Source organism: Crocuta crocuta, unplaced genomic scaffold, assembly GCF_008692635.1.
Source record: "Crocuta crocuta isolate KB4526 unplaced genomic scaffold, BGI_CrCroc_1.0 scaffold266, whole genome shotgun sequence".
NCBI classification, from domain to species: domain Eukaryota; kingdom Metazoa; phylum Chordata; class Mammalia; order Carnivora; family Hyaenidae; genus Crocuta; species Crocuta crocuta.
The window spans coordinates 6,765,300-6,783,965 of NW_027531005.1; the positions used below are offsets into that span (position 1 = coordinate 6,765,300).

Sequence of the window (18,666 nt, forward strand, 5' to 3'; positions counted from 1 at the left end):
ACAACATTGATTACGTGTCTGTCTCATGCACTAGAATCAGTATAGAAACCTCGTCTTTAGTCATCTTTGTATTTCCAGTCCGGTGGACATTGCTTGGGATGGTTGAATTGAGGCGCCTTGTTCACGGGCATCAGGAAGGATTCCCTGGATAGGGATGGAGAAGTCCGAAATGGGTTGGAAAGCCCTCGGATCCACCGCCAAGTAGGGAAGCGCGGCTCAGGTATGGAACACACATCGACCCTATTGCTCCAGTCGTACGCAAGAAATCGGGAGAATCACATCCGACTGCTGCTTCCCGGCTCCGGGCCTGGTAGGGCCACTTCCGGGAGGGGGCGGGGAGACAGGAGGAGGCGTGCCGGGAAGGAGGCCGTTTGCGATGCACCAGGCGGAAGTGTGCCAAAGGTATCGGTGCTGCGGCTTCCGGTTCGGGTTAACGCGGCTTGGGGACCCTGCGTGGTTGGTGTCGCGCCGGGACAGACTTCTGAGGACAAAACACTGGGTAAAGAGGCGAGCACGGCGTCTGAAATTAGAAGTCTGGAGTCTAGGGGCAGGATAAGAAAAAAGGCCAGGAACCCGAATACAATCTAGCCTCTGTTTCCGAGGGGGCAACTTCCACGGGAACCCCTCTGCCCTGGTAACGGCCAAAGAGGAGATGGCGCCAGTCAGGGAGCGGCCGTGGCCGACACAGTGAGGAAGCCTGAAGGCGGAGCAACTGGAGAAGCCTCGGGAGAACCGCCAGAGCCGTCGCTGCCGCTACCACTGCCACCGCCATGGAAGGGGCAAAGCCGACTTTGCAGCTCGTGTACCAGGCGGTGCAGGCGCTTTACCACGACCCAGATCCCAGCGGAAAGGAGCGCGCCTCGTTTTGGCTTGGGGAGCTGCAGCGTTCGGTGAGGGGCCCAGCAAGGCCGTTCTGCGCCGCGGGGCAAGGGCAGGGTGGGACCTGGGCTCCAGCAGAAGCCTGAGCCGGGCTTTGGGCCTCGTGAGATGCTCCTTAGGGAGGAGCTGTTCTGACGAGGGGTGGGGCTGCGAAGCTGCATTTACGCCGCTTTTCGGAAACTAGTCGCAGCTGGTCGGTCGTGGACTGGCCCTTTCCCCACCCCGTAGAATCTGATTTGTAGGTCCTGTACTCGCTTGTGGCATCGATCTGGTCCTGTTTAAGTTTTGCGCTCGCTGCCTGCTTCTCCGGCTCTGCTTCTCCGTTTAGTCTTTCAACCAAATCCAGTCCCAGTCTTTCTCCCATCTTCCACTTAAGGATGCTTTATTCCACTCCTCTCGGTGTCCCAGTATAGCGTCTGGCAGTTTCTTCGTAGCTTTCAGTCATAGCTTTCATCTCACTGTTCCCTTACTGCTTTTTCACTCTAGTTTGAGTCTATTATTCTCGAAACTTCTCAGGTTTCTAGATTCTTATACACGTGAATTTCCGCCGTGTTTTCGGGTGCAACGTGATGTAAAGGGAAAAAAAATACCAATTCTGGGCTCAGAAAATCCTTGCAGCTCACATTTTGCTGCATATTTGTTCTCTAACCTTATTTTTTGCCTGACTTTAGATTCTTTATCACAGCTGCCTTGATTATCCCATATGATTATGTGAACATGCAGTGAGGGGTTTACTTTCAACCTGTTGAACCTATTGTATTGCTACATTCTTTGATTCATATGTCTTATCCTTCCTCTAATTTTTATACTCACTTTCTCTGCTTTATTTCTCTGTGTGTGTGTGTTTGAGAGTGTGTATACTCAGTGATTTTGCTGACTCTACTTTTCTTATTTTTGTGTTTTGTATTCTCTAGCATGTTTTTAGAATTCTTCCCCTTTCTTTTTTAAAACTTATAATTGGTACTTAAAGGTGTGTTCTGCCCTTTTAAATGAGGCTCTGGGCTGCAAGTGCATAATAAATATTTAAAAGTTTTTCAGCTTTGGCTTTAAGTATTACAATAAAAAAATTGGGGACCACAAGTTCTGGATAACCTCATGGGAAGATAAAGGAATTAGACTCACTGTAGGTTATACAAGAAAATCACTCATATATGGTCTTATTTAGTGTTTAGTTTTTGGGGAGTCACAAGTCTGATACACCATACCAAAAGGTAACTCTTTCCTGGTAAACCTGCTTGTTGTTGTGTGTATTTTAAATAATGAGCACTTACCCTATACCAGCAACTGTGCTAGGTGATGGTATATGGAAATGAACCAGACAAAATCTCTGCCACACAGATTTGTGATGATTGAGTTAGTATCTACAAAGAGCTTAGAAAAGTTCTTGGAACTTAGAGCTTAAAATATGGTAGTAATTATTATTTAAAGGGTAGTCATTATTCTTATTTTACACTATGCTCTGTTAAGACCTTACATCATCATTATCATTATTACTATTTGCAGTAAGGGCTGCAACAGGAACAGATGGCACACTTGAAGTGGAATAATTCAAGAAGGGTTTATTTTATAAAAGTATTGTTTCCAAGATGATGGTATAATGTGGCAATAATGTAACCTGTTGCCAAATTGTTACCTCTCTAGGCCAGAAAGAGTAGGAGTGGTTACTTGAGCTATAAAGAAACTGGGGAGGGAAGTTGGCTGCCTTGAGAGGAATGGCAGTTTTCAGTTGAAGGGACGCAGTCATGAGGTGATTTTTCATGGAGGGGGCTGGAGAAATAAATGTCTTGACCTTATTCTCCTAATCTGGGATTCTTTTTTGGGCAAACCCAACCAGAAGCTAGACGATGCAAGAACCTGTTGATTTAGCCCATACAGGTCAGCATACTGAGGCAAAAAACATGGTAGGCAGGGTAGAAGAATGGACCTGGAAAACATCTAGCATAATCCCACATTATCATTTTTTTTTTTAATGTTTCATTCATTTCTAGGAGAGAGAGAGAGAGAGAGAGACAGCGTGAGCAGGGGAGGGTCAGAGAGAGAGGGAGTCACAGACTGAAACAGGCTCCAGGCTCTGAGCTGGCAGTCGGCACAGAGCCCGACGCGGGGCTCGAACCCACGAACCGCGAGATCACGACCTAAGCGAAAGTTGGACGCTTAACCGACCAAGCCACCCAGGCGCCCCCCACATTATCATTTTTAGACAACTTTAGCATCTGGATTCACAACACAGCTACCATCTTGGCTCCTTAATTCCTTTACCTCTTTTTCTCTGCCACGTGGTCAATATTGTCACATCGTGGATCTTGTCATTACTAAAAAGTCACCAACTTCTCAAGTCACTAACTTAGCCACATGGTCATACAACAATCAAACCCTGGATCTTGTCATTATTATAAAGTCACCAGCCTGAGTGCCTGGCTGACTCAGTCTGTAAAGCATGTGGCTCTTGATCTCGAGATGGTGAGTTTAAGACCTATGTTGGAGCTTTCGTTAAAAAAAAAAAGGGGGGGGGCATCAGCTTCCCCACATCACTAACTCAGACATCTGCCCTGATCACCACCCACTCTTCCAGTTTGTTGGCTTAAGGATTTAAGTAATCTCATATAATTTTATTTTTTGAAACCTAAAAGTTTTAATTTTTATCAAAATTAAAAAGTTATATTTTTAAAACTTAAAACATTTTAAAATAAACTTTTAAAACTTTAAAAGGCTATAGAACGGAAACTTTACCAGTAAAAGACCTAGAAACTTTATAAGAGAAAGAGCAGTAATGTGTAGACTTTCATCTATGAAAGATGAGGATTTGGGCTCCCTCTGCTTTCACTTCCATTGCATATATCTAACATAATTTTGGTTAAATAAAATACATACCAGTTTTGGGTAAATAAATACACATTGTGCACCACATATCTTATGTATCATGGTAATGTTTCCTTTTTTGTGCAGCTTTTTTTTTTTAATGGTACCTTTTCTTTCTTTCACATTTGCTTTTCTTTACCTTTACCTTTCTTTCACATTTGCTTCATTTTCTGTATATCTGCAATGATTCATCCCAGACTCTGTTAGTATGTAAATACTCTCTTAGTATGTTCAAATTGGTAGCCTGTTTCCTTTTTTGGTAGAAGTAAACATCTCCTGAGACCTCTTCATCTCCCTCCTCCAATCTGGCCTTGTTGTTCTCCAAGTCTGTTGCATAATTATTGTCCTGGGATCTCTTTAACACTCTTAGGGAATTCCCTTTTCTTTCTTGTGTTGGATGAATGCATTGAATCCTGGATCCCATGATCTCTTCTTGGATTACTCCCTCATTTGATGGATAATTGAGAAGGGAACCTTTACCCCTTCTTTCTTGTATTTCTGTTGGTCTTTTCTCTTGGACCACTTTTATCCTGAGAGTGATCTCCGGATATAAACGAAGCTGCTGGTGGCAGTTGGGAGAATGAGTGGAGGGATGGCTCTTACCACTGTGTTGGCTTTAATTTCATCTTTTTTCGGGATGATATTCCTGTCCTTAGGTGAGTCTACTGGCTAAGAGTCCAGAATCCCTCTGCATCAGTCTTTCCGAAGTAACTCTTGAGTCTTCTGTGATGCTGGACGGATAGTAGCCTCGCTGCTCTTTTAGGGAGAAAATCTGAGTCTAACTGCTTATGCACATTTTGAACCCACTCCTTTGTTTTTTGTCCTACCTGTGCATCTGCCCTCCGATGTAGCTGGTACTTGTAATTCCTGAGCCTGACTGGAATTTTGCCACATAAATCATTTTGCCCCTTGGCTTCCCCGTTCTCATCCTGTCCTTCCTCTGAAAAAGACCTAAGACAATCAACTCATCCATTAGCTTTCTCGTTATCACAGTTTTGTTAATCATGTTTCCATTTTTGTCCTTGTGGCTCTACCCCTACCCTTTGTAAAATAATCTGTTCTGATTTTATTGGATTTTTGGAAGGGACCTATGGGCAAACAGATGTGTTCAGTCAGTTTAATAATCTCTGCATTAGTTCCTGAATTTCATCAAAACTTTATTCAGTTGACTTTACTTCTATCTAATTTGGATTACAGGGTCTATCATTCTAGTCATTTTCTTAAATATACTGTAATGTCAGTCCTTCACTTCTCATTTGGTAAAACTTAAGCATAGGTGTAACCAGCTGCTTCTCCCTTTTCCTGTCAGCCCTAGGTGCTCTGTGTCTCATTTTCTGAATTCTTAGGAGCCTTGATCTTTTAGCTACCCTGTCTCTCACTTGCATCTTCAGATTCCCTCTTTACTGGGCCCTTCCCATCAGCATTCATACAGCTGTAGTATTTCCAATAGTAAGCAAATGGTTTTGGGGTGGTGGTGGTGGAGAATGCTGCCTTTGTCCAATTTTGTGATTTCTTTGATTCTTTCTTACCTCTGTGCTTTAACTCATTCCCAGTCTTATTTTTTTTAATTTTATCTTTTTAAGTAATTTCCACACCCAACATGGGGCTTGAATTTACAACTCCAAAATCAAGAGTCGCATGCTCTACCAACTGAGCCAACCAGGCACCCTTGAAATCTTATCTTCAAATGAAGAAACTAACCCATCTTTTCAAAGCCCAGCCTAAATTCTTTCTCTTTGAAGTTTTTTTTTTTTTTAAAGTTTATTTATTTATTTTGAGAGAGCAGGGCTGGGGGTTGGGAGAGGGACAGAGAGAATCCCAAGCAGGCTCTGCACTGCAGTGCAGCATGCTGGTGGGGGGCGGGGTGCTTAAACTCAAACTGTGAGATCAGGACTTGAGCCGAAACTAAGAGGACACTTAACCTACTGAACCACCCCGATGCCCCATTTTCCTTGAAGTCTTAGCTGATTCTCTTCAACTGAAAATCATTTCTGCCTCCACTGAACACCTAGAGCATTTTATATAATTGCATTTATAATTTTTATAATTTGTTTTACCGTTTTGAAAATCTGTTTTGTTTCTCCTGCTAGACTGTAGGATCATTTTGTTTATATGATACAGTTGAGGGAATAACTTAATGGTTATTAAGAAAGCAGTGATCAAGATGACTGACACAGAGGTTCTTAAAAATGTGTGTTGAATGAATAGCTACTTGTAGGCATGTCCAAAGGGATAGTTGGATATCTCAAATTTGTCTTTATGAATTTCATTTATTTTTGCTGCCTCTCTCTACCATACCTGTGGGTAATTGAAAATAAACAATATTATTCAGCTTCCTGTAATACTTTGTTTTCAGTCTTTTCATCCTTTATTTAAAAAACAAATTTACCTCTGTGGGATAAATTTGTATCACCCTCATTTATTATTATTTATATCTTAAATATTTATTTTGAGAGAGAGAGAGCATGAGTATGGGCAGGAGGGGAGTGGCAGAGAAAGAGAAAAGGAGAGAATCCAAAGCAGGCTCCATGCTGTCAGTGCAGAGCTTGACATGGGGCTTGATCTCACGAACTTAGAGATCATGACCTAAGCCAAAATCAAGAGTGCGGACGCTCAACCAACTGAGCCACCCAGGCGCCCCTGCAATGTATTTTAAAAAAGCTTATTTTGAGAGACAGATCTTAAAGGAAGCCTATCAAACAGTGAACTGTTGAGAACACTTTGTCCACCTCTGGTAACCCAAATCAGTAGACAGTGTAGAAAGCAATAGAAGGAAAGATCATCTCTTTATACGATTAATGAATTATGCTATGCATTTGTTCTAAGTTTGTAATTTAGATTCTAGAGACTGCTTTTACAAAGACAATCTGTAAATCTGTGGGTCAGTGGTTACCTCAAAAATTTTAGTCTGGAAACTGTAAAGGAATGATGAAATCATAAAATGCAGAAGTCAAATGAAATCATGCTCTGATGGACTAAATTGACATTGTCATGTTTGGTTTATCACATATCCTTAGGAGTTTCTTCTAAATATCATATCAGGGGGCGCCTGGGTGGCTTAGTCGGTTAAGTGTCCGACTTTCGCTTAGGTCATGATCTCGCGGTTCGTGGGTTCGAGCCCCGCGTCGGGCTCTGTGCTGACTGCCAGCTCAGAGCCTGGAGCCTGTTTCAGTCTGTGACTCCCTCTCTTTCTGACCCTCCCCTGCTCACGCTGTCTCTCTCTCTCTCTCTCTCCTAGAAATAAAAATATTTAAAAATATAATAATAAATAAATATCATATCAGGAAAGTCGTGGATCGTGGGATTTCACTTAAGATTTCTTTCTTAGTTTTCCTCTTTGGAATTTGATTGTTTAGTTTCATTCAAAACTCCAGGGTTTTTGGTTTTTCTTTTAGCATTTGCAGTTACTGACCTGACGTCTAAAAATCTGGGCTTTTTTATGCTTTTGTTCTCATTCTCCAGTTAAGTGACTCTTACAACATGCTTTGGAAAGAAAAACCTTCTAGAAAAGAGAAAATGTTCATCTACAAATTCGATGGATCAATTAATTCAACGAAGATAGGACTACTCTCTGCCCTGCATTGCTGGAAACTGGAAAACCATAAATGATAAAAACTAGACACCTTTCTTTTCTTTCAGAGTTTACCAATCTCACTGTGTCATCTAATATGGTAGCCATTAGCCAGATGGCTATTGTGGCTATTTATATTAATTAAAATTAAATAAAAGTTAAAGTCAGTTTCTTATTTGCACATTCCAAGTCTTGGACCTTGCAAATATAGACATTTCAGGTGCTATGATGGTATTTATGTTGGCATGGTAGTCTGTTATCTAGTGGTATTCATTCATGTTTGGGTTAGTTAGTTTTTGTCTTCCCAGGTCTTGGACCAGAGTTGGTGGTATGATTCAGGATGTAAAATTATCAGGGCAGTGCTGCATATTCTAATTATAACACAGGTTTCTTCCAAAGCTTTCCAGATATTTCTTTAGCATTTTTTTCAAGTTGTTTGCATTGATGTTTATAAGAGAAATGAAAAATAGATGGTATAGATTTTTTTAATTGTAAAATATTCATAGCATAAATAACCATGATTAAATATACAGTTCAGTGGCATGCATTAAGCACTTTCATGTTGCGTAGTCATCACCACCATCCATCTCTAGAACTTTTTCATCTTCCTAGACTGAAACTTTATATCTGTAAACTGTAATTCTCCATTCCCTCTTTACTCCAGCTCCTGGTACACCATTCTACTTTTTGTCTCCATGAATTTGCCTTATATAAGTAGAATCATATGCTGTTTGTATTTTTGTGTCTTGCTTCACATAATGTCTTTAAGGTTTGTTCTTGTTGTAGATTGTATCAGAATTTTATTCCTTTTTTAAAAATCGCAGTGAAATATACATAAGATTCACCATTTAACCGTTTTAAAGTGTACAGTTCAGTGGGTTTAAGTATATTAATGTTGCTCATCCATCACCAACACCCATCTCCAAACTTTTTTGTCTTGTAAAACTGAAATTCTACTTAACTAAAGTTAAGTCTCCATTTCCCCCTCCCTCCACTCCCAGCCTCTAGCAACCTGCTCTCTTTCTCTGAATTTCGCTATTCTAGGTACCTCATAGGAATGGAATTATACAGTGTTCGAACTTTTGTGACTGACTTATTCACTTGGCATAATGTCCTCAGGGTCCATCCATGTGAGGATGACATCATGTGTCAGAATTTTGTCCTCTTTTAAGGCTGTATAATAATGTATGTACCACATTTTGTTTATCTACTCATCTGTCAGTGAAAATTGGGTTGCTTCCACCTTTTGGCTATTGCGAATAATGCTGTTATGAGTATGAGTGTACAAATACCTTTTGGAGTCCTTGGTTTCAGTTTCTTTTGAGTATATGTCCAGAAAGGGAATTGCTGGGTCATATGGTAATTCTGTTTTTTGTGGGGTTTTTTGAGGAACCGCCATACTGTTTTCCAGATTTTATGGAATTTTAAACTGTGTTGAATTTAAAAACATTTAATTCATAGGAAGTTGGGATTGCTCAGATTACCGCTCCTGTATTTTTCTAGCTTGTACCTTGGTACTGAAATACTACCAGAGTGTGTTTTATTGCTGTACAAACGAAGTCTCAGATAGAAACTTTATTTCCCTTTTATTGGAAATTCATCATGCAGCTAAAGGGGATAATTTTGTAGTGTTTGACATGCAGAACTCCATAATAATACTGACTTCAGGGTGACTGGGTGGCTCAGTCAAGCATTCGAATTCGGCTCAGGTTACAATCTCGGGGTTCATGGGTTCAAGCCCCACATTGGGCTCTGTGCTGACAGCTCAGCGCCTAGAGCCTGCTTCAGATCCTGTGTCTCCCTCTCTCTCTGCTCCTCCCCCAGTCGTGCTCTGTCTCTCTGTCTCTCAAAAAGAATAAGTAAACATGAAAAAAAGAAAAATCACTTAAAAATACTCATTTAATTTTCCTTTCTTGTAGAGTTTCCAAAATGACAGTATTATGAAACATATGTTTTTTCCTTTGGTAAGAAATTTTCTGTTAATGGAGTTTACATTATGTTTTCTCACCTATTTTTTTCTCAAGCTCATAGCCCAGTTCTTTTCAGTTTTTCCTCTATGTTCATCGTTTCCTTGTATTTTCTGTCTCAACCATAGTATGATCCTGTTTAAATAGCCTCCAAACAGAAGAATATACTTAGAATGAGACCTGAAAATATACATGTTTTTTATATAAGGATTCAGAGTTTTCTAACACTTCAGTGCATTTTTTTTTTTAAACAGTAAGCTAGACATTTCACATTCCTGTAAGGCTGAAAAAGTTGAATCTTCAGCATGGTGTTAACATATATGCTTAATATGTCTGATAATATTCTCATTCTTCTGGTTTATATGAGTTGTTATAAAACTTGTTCAGATGGGCAGGAATAGAGACCAGCCATTAAAGGAAATACGCTTCTATATTTTTGGCTTTCAAGAAGTACTTACATTGGCTTTGCTTCAAATGGTTTCAAGCTTGCCATTTTCTACTTTTAATATAGGGCTGCCTGGTATAATTAGTAAGGCCCACAGCAAGGTGATTACCAATGCATACTTCAGTCACTGCCAACCCAAGTTGGTTTTATGAGGCCAGATTTGTTTATCTTTTTTCAGGCCATTCTTGAGGTTAAAATTTGTGTACATAGGTTATTAAGGATTTTAAAGTTGGATAGGGATTCTTTTATACTTGTCATGAAAACATTTTGGGAAGATTTGTCAGTACCATTTTATGCATGACTGATGGCCACAAATTTGAGCCCAATTTCATTTGGCAGAGTTTATTATGACTTAGGATCGTTTGAAAATGCTTGTCCCAGAAACATGGGGACATCATCTGAAATGGAGAGGCCACAGGGTGCAGTGCTGTCATTTGATCTTATTGATTCCTTTCATTGAAATCCAGATGGAACAGTGCATATGGGTGCTAGTCTAAAAGCTGACTTAAGAGTGGGTGCTTCTTGTGGAATTTGAATAGCTTATGTTTGTTTGTTTTTGTTTTTGTTTTGCTTATGATCTTTTAAAGAATTATTTTTAGCCAGGAATTTCTTCCCTCCCACAAGGGAAATAACATCTCCCTTTTAACTATTTGCTCAGTTTTTATGGAGATGGCTGTCAAAATGTAAGTTGGCTTAATTTGTCTCTATAAATGAGCCTTTTTGCTTCTAGAAAAGTTGTTTATGCACACAGTATTCTGTGGGTATGGCAGCTTGCTAGGGGCTTTACAGGACATTGATACTCTGCTTTTGGAGCTGGAGGTCGTGAACTCATCACTGCTGTGGTGAAGGTATTAACTAAGTTCATTTCATCATGGTTTCCACATTTTAGACCATCTTACAAAACCAGTTATTTTGAAAAATATAAATTTTAGGTAGTAACCTTTTTAGCCCCGTAGTTTGTGTTTTTCATAAAATCTCTTCAAACCATTTTCTTTCCCTGCTGTCTTAGAAAACCATCAGAATGTATCTCATGACAGACCTAGCAGTTTGTCTTACATTTCTAAAATTTTCATAAAAGACTAGATACAAAAACTTAAGATTCAAGTTGACCAAGTTAAAAAGTTACTTTCTTGGGGCGCCTGAGTGGCTCAGTCAGTTAAGCCTCCGACTTCAGCTCAGGTCATGATCTCGTGGTCTGTGAGTTCGATCCCTGCGTCGGGCTCTGTCCTTACAAAGCCTGGAGCCTGCTGCAGATTCTGTGTCTCCCTCTCTCTCCTTCTCTACCACTCATGCTCTGTCTCTGTCTCTCTCTCTCTCAAAAATAAACATTAAAAAAAAGTTTTCTGTTTCAGGTAAATTAGACTTACTCTTTTTTTTTTTTTTAAACCTGTCTGGGAATGATTGTTTTTTTTCTCGATCTGGGAAATTCTGGTTTTCTAATTCTGTGCCACATTGTTATAGGGCATGTGTCTAAAATGTGTTCTGGGGCGCCTGGGTGGCTCAGTCAGTTAAGCGTCTGACTTCAGCTCAGGTCATGATCTCACGGTTCGTGGGTTTGAGCCCCGCGTCGGGCTCTGTGCTGACAGCTGGCTCAGAGCCTGGAGCCTGTTTCGGATTTTGTCTCTCCCTGTCTCTCTGACCCTCCCGGGCTCATGCCGTCTCTCTCAGAAATAAATAAAACGTTAAAAAAAAAATTTTTTTTTAAATGTGTTCTTTGACTGATAGGTTTTTTGTTTTTATTTGTTTTGTTTAGTTATTTTCACTCTACTTTGTCTTTGTCTCCCCCTCCCTCAATATACTGTAAATCTTTAAAAGTCTTTATTTAATAAATTGATTATTCACTAATTGAAAAAGTACAGCAATCTGACACTTTTTTTAATGTTACTTTTCAACTTTCACGGAAATATTTGTATTAGCAGAATTTCATTTTCCATTTGCCAGGGCTCTTCTGTCCTCAGTGAAGTATTTTAAATAATTCTGCTTAATTTGAGGAGGTTTTGTAGGATTAACTAGCAGCTCCAATCCACTTCTAATTCTTGGCAGCTAATGAATCTGTAGGCTCCCATCTGAGTGTGCGCTTGCGTTGTTGACAGCCTGCCTGCTCAGTGATTTAGGTGGATTCCGCAGTTTTAGAACGGTTGGTGTAGAAGTGAGTCTTGGAGCAACAGAGCATCATTAAAGAAAGGAAAGGACAAGTACTTTTAGGATCTGCTGTGAAGTATAATGAAAGACTTAGAGTATGTTAGTGAAAGGGTTGCTGGTCTATAGCCTGCTTCATATTCATCACAAGTCATGGAAATATCTTTTGAAAGACTGATACACAGGCCTGTTCTGCTACTGCTATGTGAAATGGAAGATTGGAATTAGATGCTTAAATGGAAAATGTTCTCTTGTTGCAGCCTCTTTGAAATGTGCTGCTGGTGGGAGCTGCAGCTTCCTCCTGCTGACTCTGAGCCCCAGGCTCCGGTTGAGATGGTCCTTTCAGAAATGTGGAGCTTAGTCCAAGCCTGGATTTCAGTGGGTAGCACCTGGCATCTGTGGCTAGAAAGTCCTATGAAGTGTAAGTGCTTTATTCTCTCCTTGTCCAGAATCCCTTTTCCTTCCTTCCTTCTGTCTCTTCCTTCTTTCTGCAGCTTAGCAGAGGGGAACAATGACCAATGTACTGTAGTGTCTAGGATATCAGGACTTAGATGCATTTTCTTTACGATTCAGTGACCATAACAAGATTACTTGTTTGGGGATGCCAACAATTCTGAAACTCTCGTAGAATTCAAAATAAAGTGATAAACTATGGCCCCTTAATAAACAGTACTGACCATATCATCCCACGTAATTTTTCATTGACAATTTACTTAGTAACTATTATATTTAAGTTTGCCAGGTTTCTTTAGAGGTCACTCTTGTATTTTATTCTTAGTCCAAAAGACAAATATTTGAAAAGAGAGGCACATTTGACCAGTGGGTGAGGAAGCTTCAAGATAAGGGTGGTTGAAATGAGAAGACCGCTCTTTCACTTTGATTTTGACAGATATATTTGCACAAAGAACAATTTGGGAATTTTTTGAAGACCAGTTTCTCATAGAAATGTCTTAGGAAATTCGTATAGCTGCCATCTATATTTTAGTTTAGTTAAAAAACAAAAACACTTAGCTAGTTACATAATGAGCATGCAAAGATATTAAGATTTAGATTTGATTTAGTTGCTTTAGTACTGTTCTCTTTTTTCCCATTTCAGAAATACCGGTAATATTTTAAAGTACACTCATTCCAGAGACTCCCATTCTAGGGAGATTTTAAGGTTCTCTTCACTGAAGTTTTTCTGAAAATTCTAAATCTTCAGATTTTAGCTAGGAAGTTGTTGAGCTTCTTTTCATTGCTAAAACAAAATATATATTTAAAATAAAACAAAACCAAAGCTCCATCTGGGCAAGGCAAATAAAGTTCTACAAGTGAAGATTCTGAATGAAAAACATCTCATCCTCTCAGGGCCTTTGTTTTCTTTATCTGTAAAGAACTGATTTGCTTGTTCTGTTGCCCTTTCTTTCTCTAAACATTTTGGTCTGTTCCTAGAGCTGACTCCCAGTCCAGTAAGTATCTAGCTACCTAGTAAAAGGATGGGCTTTTCATGTTTGGGAAAACAAAGAGGTGTGAAGGATTTAAGAGATGATAGTATCTTGTCATTTTGCTTTATATTTAATAATTTGATGTATACTTTTATTTAAAGTACCTCTTATGGGGGCGCCTGTGTGGCTTAGTCGGTTAAGCGTCCGACTTTCGCTTAGGTCATGATCTCGCGGTTCGTGGGTTCGGGCCCCGCATCGGGCTCTGTGCTGACTGCCAGCTCAGAGCCTGGAGCCTGCTTCAGTCTGTGACTCCCTCTCTCTCTGACCCTCCCCTGCTCACGCTGTCTCTCTCTCTCTCCTAGAAATAAATAAAAATATAAAAAAAAAGATAAATAAATAAAGTACCTCTTATGGCCAGAGGATTCTGAGAGATGTAGAGATAATTAAGGTTGTTCTTTACCTTTGAAGAGCTTACAGCCTTTTAGAAAAGATGAACAGTGGCCCAAGTAATTACAGTACAAAGTTCTGTAGTTCAACTGTAAAGCCAATGTAAATGGATTTCCGCCTCCAATATTTTCTCCTTATCTCTGTGTTTCAGGAGTTTGAATATGATGTGTTTGGTGTTTATTTGTGTGGGGAAACAGGGGACAGCAGTGTTCTCTGTTGTCCCAGTGTACCATAGGCCTAGGCAGTGCCAGTGCTGCCGTCCTCAATGGTGGGGCTGTCGCGGTGATCCTGGCCTCACCTGGGGAATTTTGCTCTGCCTGCATCTGGCAGGGCTTGCGCAGGATACATTTGTTCGCCCTTCCCTCAGGGGTAGGAGCCCTCAGTCCGGTCTGCCACAGCAGTGTGCCCTGAGGGTGACAGGATTTACTGCCCCCACACAGCTTGAGGCTTTTATTCAGTGGAGGAGAGGGGCTGTCTGGTCAGCTTTTTGTGCCTTTTCTGCGGTTGAGGCTGTTCTTGTCCAGGATCATCCTACCAAAGGAAGGTTTTCTCTGCTCTTTTGCCCTCCTGCCCAGTCTTTGTTCAGAGTATGTTGGGGAGGTCTGTGCCCAAGAGCCTGTGGACTCCCCTTGGGTCTGTGAGCCCTAGGGGTTTTATACATCCACATTAGCCCACACATGGCCTTTATCAATTTGTTCATAATTTTAGCAGAATTTTTATTACTTGGTTACCTGGTGCCCTGAGTGATTTCCTCATATGTTCTGCCACCGATGGATGAGTCAGTGCTTGCCTCTTGTCTCCTCGGCGAGATCTGTCTTTAGATTTCAGTCTACTTGGTTGCTCTGGGACCTCAGCTTTCTGATGCATTTTAAGAAAAGTTATTTTGTAGTTTATTTGCTTTTGGTTATTGTTAACTCAAAAGCAGTGTTCTTTCTGACTTTCTGCTTCTTACATGGATATAGAATTCCTTTCTGGTATTTTTATTCATATGTTCTTAAACCCCACAAGATGATATTGCTTTATATAGTCAGTGTCTGTAAAGATTTACTCACATACCTAACCTTTCCATTACTCTTCATTTCTTCCTGTTTCCATCCAAAATTATTTTCCTATTCCATGAAGAACACCCTTTAGTGTTTTCTTCCTTTTGGGTCTTTTGGTTATAAACTGTCTTCTCTTATTTTTTTTAAAAAATTAATGAATTAATTATAGTTATTTAGTAAGCAAGCAAGCAAATAAGCGATTAAACAATAGACCCAACATCAGGCTTGAACTCAGGACCCGGAGATCCAGAATCACATGCTTTACCAACTGAGTCAGTCAGGCTCCACTTTCTTTATGGTCTTAAAATGTCTTAATTTTGTTGCATTTTGGAAGTTTTTTGCTGAGTATAAAGTAACTGATGGGTGGTTATTTTCTTTCAGTACTTTGAAGATACTTGGTTCCCATTGTTTATGTTGGCAAGTCAGCTATCAGTCTAATTGTTCTTTTAAAGGTAATACATCTTTTTTTCTGTCCTTTAGATTTTTTTCCTCTTTGGATTTTTAGCAGTTAAGATGTGCATAGGTCTGGTTTTTCTGTTGTTAGGGCTTATGAAGCTTCTTAAGTCTGGTTGGTATCTTTTGTCACTTTGGAAATTTCTTAGCCATTATCTTTAGTACTTCTCCCATTTTTTCTTTTCTTTTTTCTTTTCCTCCTAAGATTTCCATTATATGTATGTTAAACCTTTTCACTGTGTCCCACATGTTACTCGGATTCTTCCCATTCTTTACCTTCGTCTTTTTTGACTTTGTGCTTCTGTCTTGATATTCTCTCTTGATTTGTTTCTAATATACTAATTTTTTCTTCAGTTGTCTGATTGCTATTTTAACCCTTCCATTTGGTTTTTAATTTTGGTTACTATATTTTTCAGTTTTAGAATTTGTTTCTTTTTTTCTATGTTTATTTATTTTAATGACACACACACACACAAACACACACACACACACACACACACACACACACACACACACACACACACACACACAGTGTGAGTGGGGGAGAGGTAGAGAGAGAGACGAGGGAAACACAGATTCTCAAGCAGCTCCAGGCTCTGAGCTGTCAGCACAGAGTCCTTCACAGGGCTTGAATCCACGAACCACAAGATCATGACTTGAGCTGAAGTTGGAAGCTTAACTGACTGAGTCACCCAGGTGCCCCATTTGATTCATTTTTATAGATTTCATTTCTTAATGGAAATTCTCCAATTTGTCTTCTAATTCCTTGATATATTAATTAGCTACTTAATTTTTCCAAACTATGTATTTTAATGTTTTTTAAATTTATTTTTGAGAGAACATGAGCTGTAGAGAGGTAGAGAGCGAAGCACTGAATCAGAAGCAGGCTCCAGCTGCGCTGTCAGCACCGAGCCTGACGCAGGTCTTGAACCTGTGAACTGTGAGATCATAACTTGAGCTGAACTCAGAAACTTAAATTGACTGAGCCACCCAGGCGCCCCACCGCCCCCAAACTATTTATTTTGACAAGTTTGTAACTTGAAAGAATTGTATAGTGAACACAGATAAACCCTTTTCCTCAGTTTGACAGTGCTCCATTTGCTTCTCTCTTTCTGTCCTCTGTGTATCTTTTTAATATTTTGGAAGTAAATTGAAGACCCTATAATGCTGTTCCCCTAAACACTGACATATCTTGTCAGAACAAGGAAATTTTTCTAAACTAAATTAAAACCCTTGTTACTCTGCAGAAATTTAACTTTGATATAATGTATTATCAAATACACAGTCTGTATTCAAATTTCCTACTAGCTTTTAAAGTGTTTATTTTTCTAATCCAGGATCTATTCAAGGAAAATGCATTGCTTGTAGTTGGTCTTTTTAGTTCTTCAGGGTGTTTTTGTCTTTTATGATAACGACATTAAAAACCAATCCAGGCCTGTTTTGTCTTTGGTTTTAATGTGCCCTGCTATTTAGATTTGTCTCATTATTTTCTCATGGTTGTATTCAGGTGAAACAGTTTTTGGAGGAATACTACATGGGTGATAATTTGTTGTTTTCAGTGAATCACATCAGGAGTAGCATAAAATCTGTTTGTTCCATTATTGGTGATGTTAAATTTTACCACTTTGGTCTAGGCATCGTAGTTTTACTCCTCATTCCATCATCTAGATATGGTATTTTCTATTGCCTGTTTCTTTTTCCTTTGTTACTATTTAGTCTTGCTTTTATTTGATACTGGATATATTGTTTATGAAAAGTTGAAGAGATAATAAATGATATTTTCTTCCTGACACGAGTTCTTTTGCTTCTTGCAGGTCTTTATAGTAGGGTCAAATCCCTTTAAGAAGAGATTGAGCAGATTCTAAACTGTGATTGTGAACACAGATTCTAAACTGTGTTTCTTTCTTTTGGTGGGTAACAAAACATGAGTAACATAAAATTTAACATTTTAACTATTTTAGAGTGTACATTCAGTGCCATTAAATACATTCACATTAATGTATTACCATCACCACAGTCCATCTCCAGAATTTTTCATCTTCAACTGAAACTGTACCCATCAAATAGTAACTCTCATTATCCTCCCCCTTCAGTGCCTGGCAATCAAAATTTTAACTTTGTCTCTATGAATTTGAGTACTCTAGGTACTTCATATAATGGAATCTTAGAAGAATATTTGTCTTTTGGTGTCTGGCTTATTTCACTTAGCATAATGTCCTGAAGTTTCATCTGTGTTGTAGCTCTTAATGGTACTTCCTTTTTAAGGCCGAATAGTAATCCATTGTATGTCTATACCACATTTTGTTTATCTTTTCATCTGTCAGTTAGCATTTGAGTTTTCAGTGTTTGGCTATTTTGAAATATGCTGCTGTGTATGGGGTACCTGGATGGCTCAGTTGGTTGACCGTCCAACTTTTTGGCTCAGGTCATGATCTTGTGGTTCATTAGTTCAAGCCCCACATCGAGCTTGCTGCAGTCAGCCTGTCAATGCAGAGCCTGCTTTGGATCCTCTCACCCTCTCTCTCTGCCCTTCCCTCCACTTTCTCTCTCCCTCCCACCCCCCACAATAAATTTAGAAAAAAAAAATGCTGCTATGATCATTGGTGTGTTCATATCTGAGTCCCTACTTTTCATTGTTTGGGGCATATACTTAGAAGTGGAATTGGTGGATCATATGGTAATTTAATTTTTAATTTTTTGAGGAATTGCCATGCTATTTTCCATAGTGTCTGTACCATTTTAAATTCTCTCCAGCAATGCACAGTTTGCCAGTTTCTCCACATCCCATACCATTTTCTTTTCTTTTCTTTTTTAATGTTTTATTTATTTCTGAGAGAGAGACAGCATGAGCAGGGGAGGGTCAGAGAGAGAGGGAGACACAGAATCTGAAACAGGCTCTGAGGTAGCTGCCAGCACAGAGTCCGATGTGGGGCTCGAACCCACAAACCGTGAGATCATGACCTGAGCCGAAGTTGGGCGCTCAACCGACTGAGCCACTCAGGTGCCCTACCATTTTGTTTTCTTGATACTAGCTATTCATAATGAGAATGAAGTGGTATCTCATTGTGGTTTTGATTTACATTTCCCTAATGATTAGTGATGTTGAACATCTTTTTATGTGATTATTGGTCATTTGTACATCTCTTTGGAGAAGTGTCTGTTCAGGCCTTTGCCCATTTTTTAATTGGGTTGTTTGAGGGTATGTGTTGTAGGAGTTCTTTATTCTGGATATGAACCCCTTACGAGATTTATCACTTGCAAATATTTTCTCCTATGTATGGGTGGCCTTTTCATACTTATCCTGCATTTGATAATAATTAGAAATTGTAAATTTTGGTAATAGTCTAGTTTATCTACTTTTACTTTTGTTGAATGTGCTTTTGATCTGAGAATCATTGCCAAATCTAATATTCATGAAGTTTTTCCTCTATTTTTTTTT

The 18,666-nt window shown here is 39.5% G+C and overlaps 1 protein-coding gene across 2 annotated transcripts in view; it reads left to right on the plus strand.

Annotated features, from left to right (window-relative positions):
• The first annotated feature begins 433 nt into the window (after positions 1-433).
• Positions 434-18,666, plus strand: part of TNPO3 (transportin 3) — an 81,616-nt gene continuing 63,383 nt past the window's right edge. The window contains exons 1-2 of one of the 2 annotated variants that reach the window (XM_077770749.1): positions 806-890; positions 12,121-12,281. Coding sequence is in view for 1 of the 2 variants with exons in the window: in XM_077770748.1 (XP_077626874.1) it covers positions 771-890 (120 nt within the window). In the remaining variant the exon portion in view is untranslated. Of the gene's footprint in view, positions 891-12,120; positions 12,282-18,666 lie in introns of both variants that reach the window. The other variant, XM_077770748.1, reaches the window with a different exon arrangement.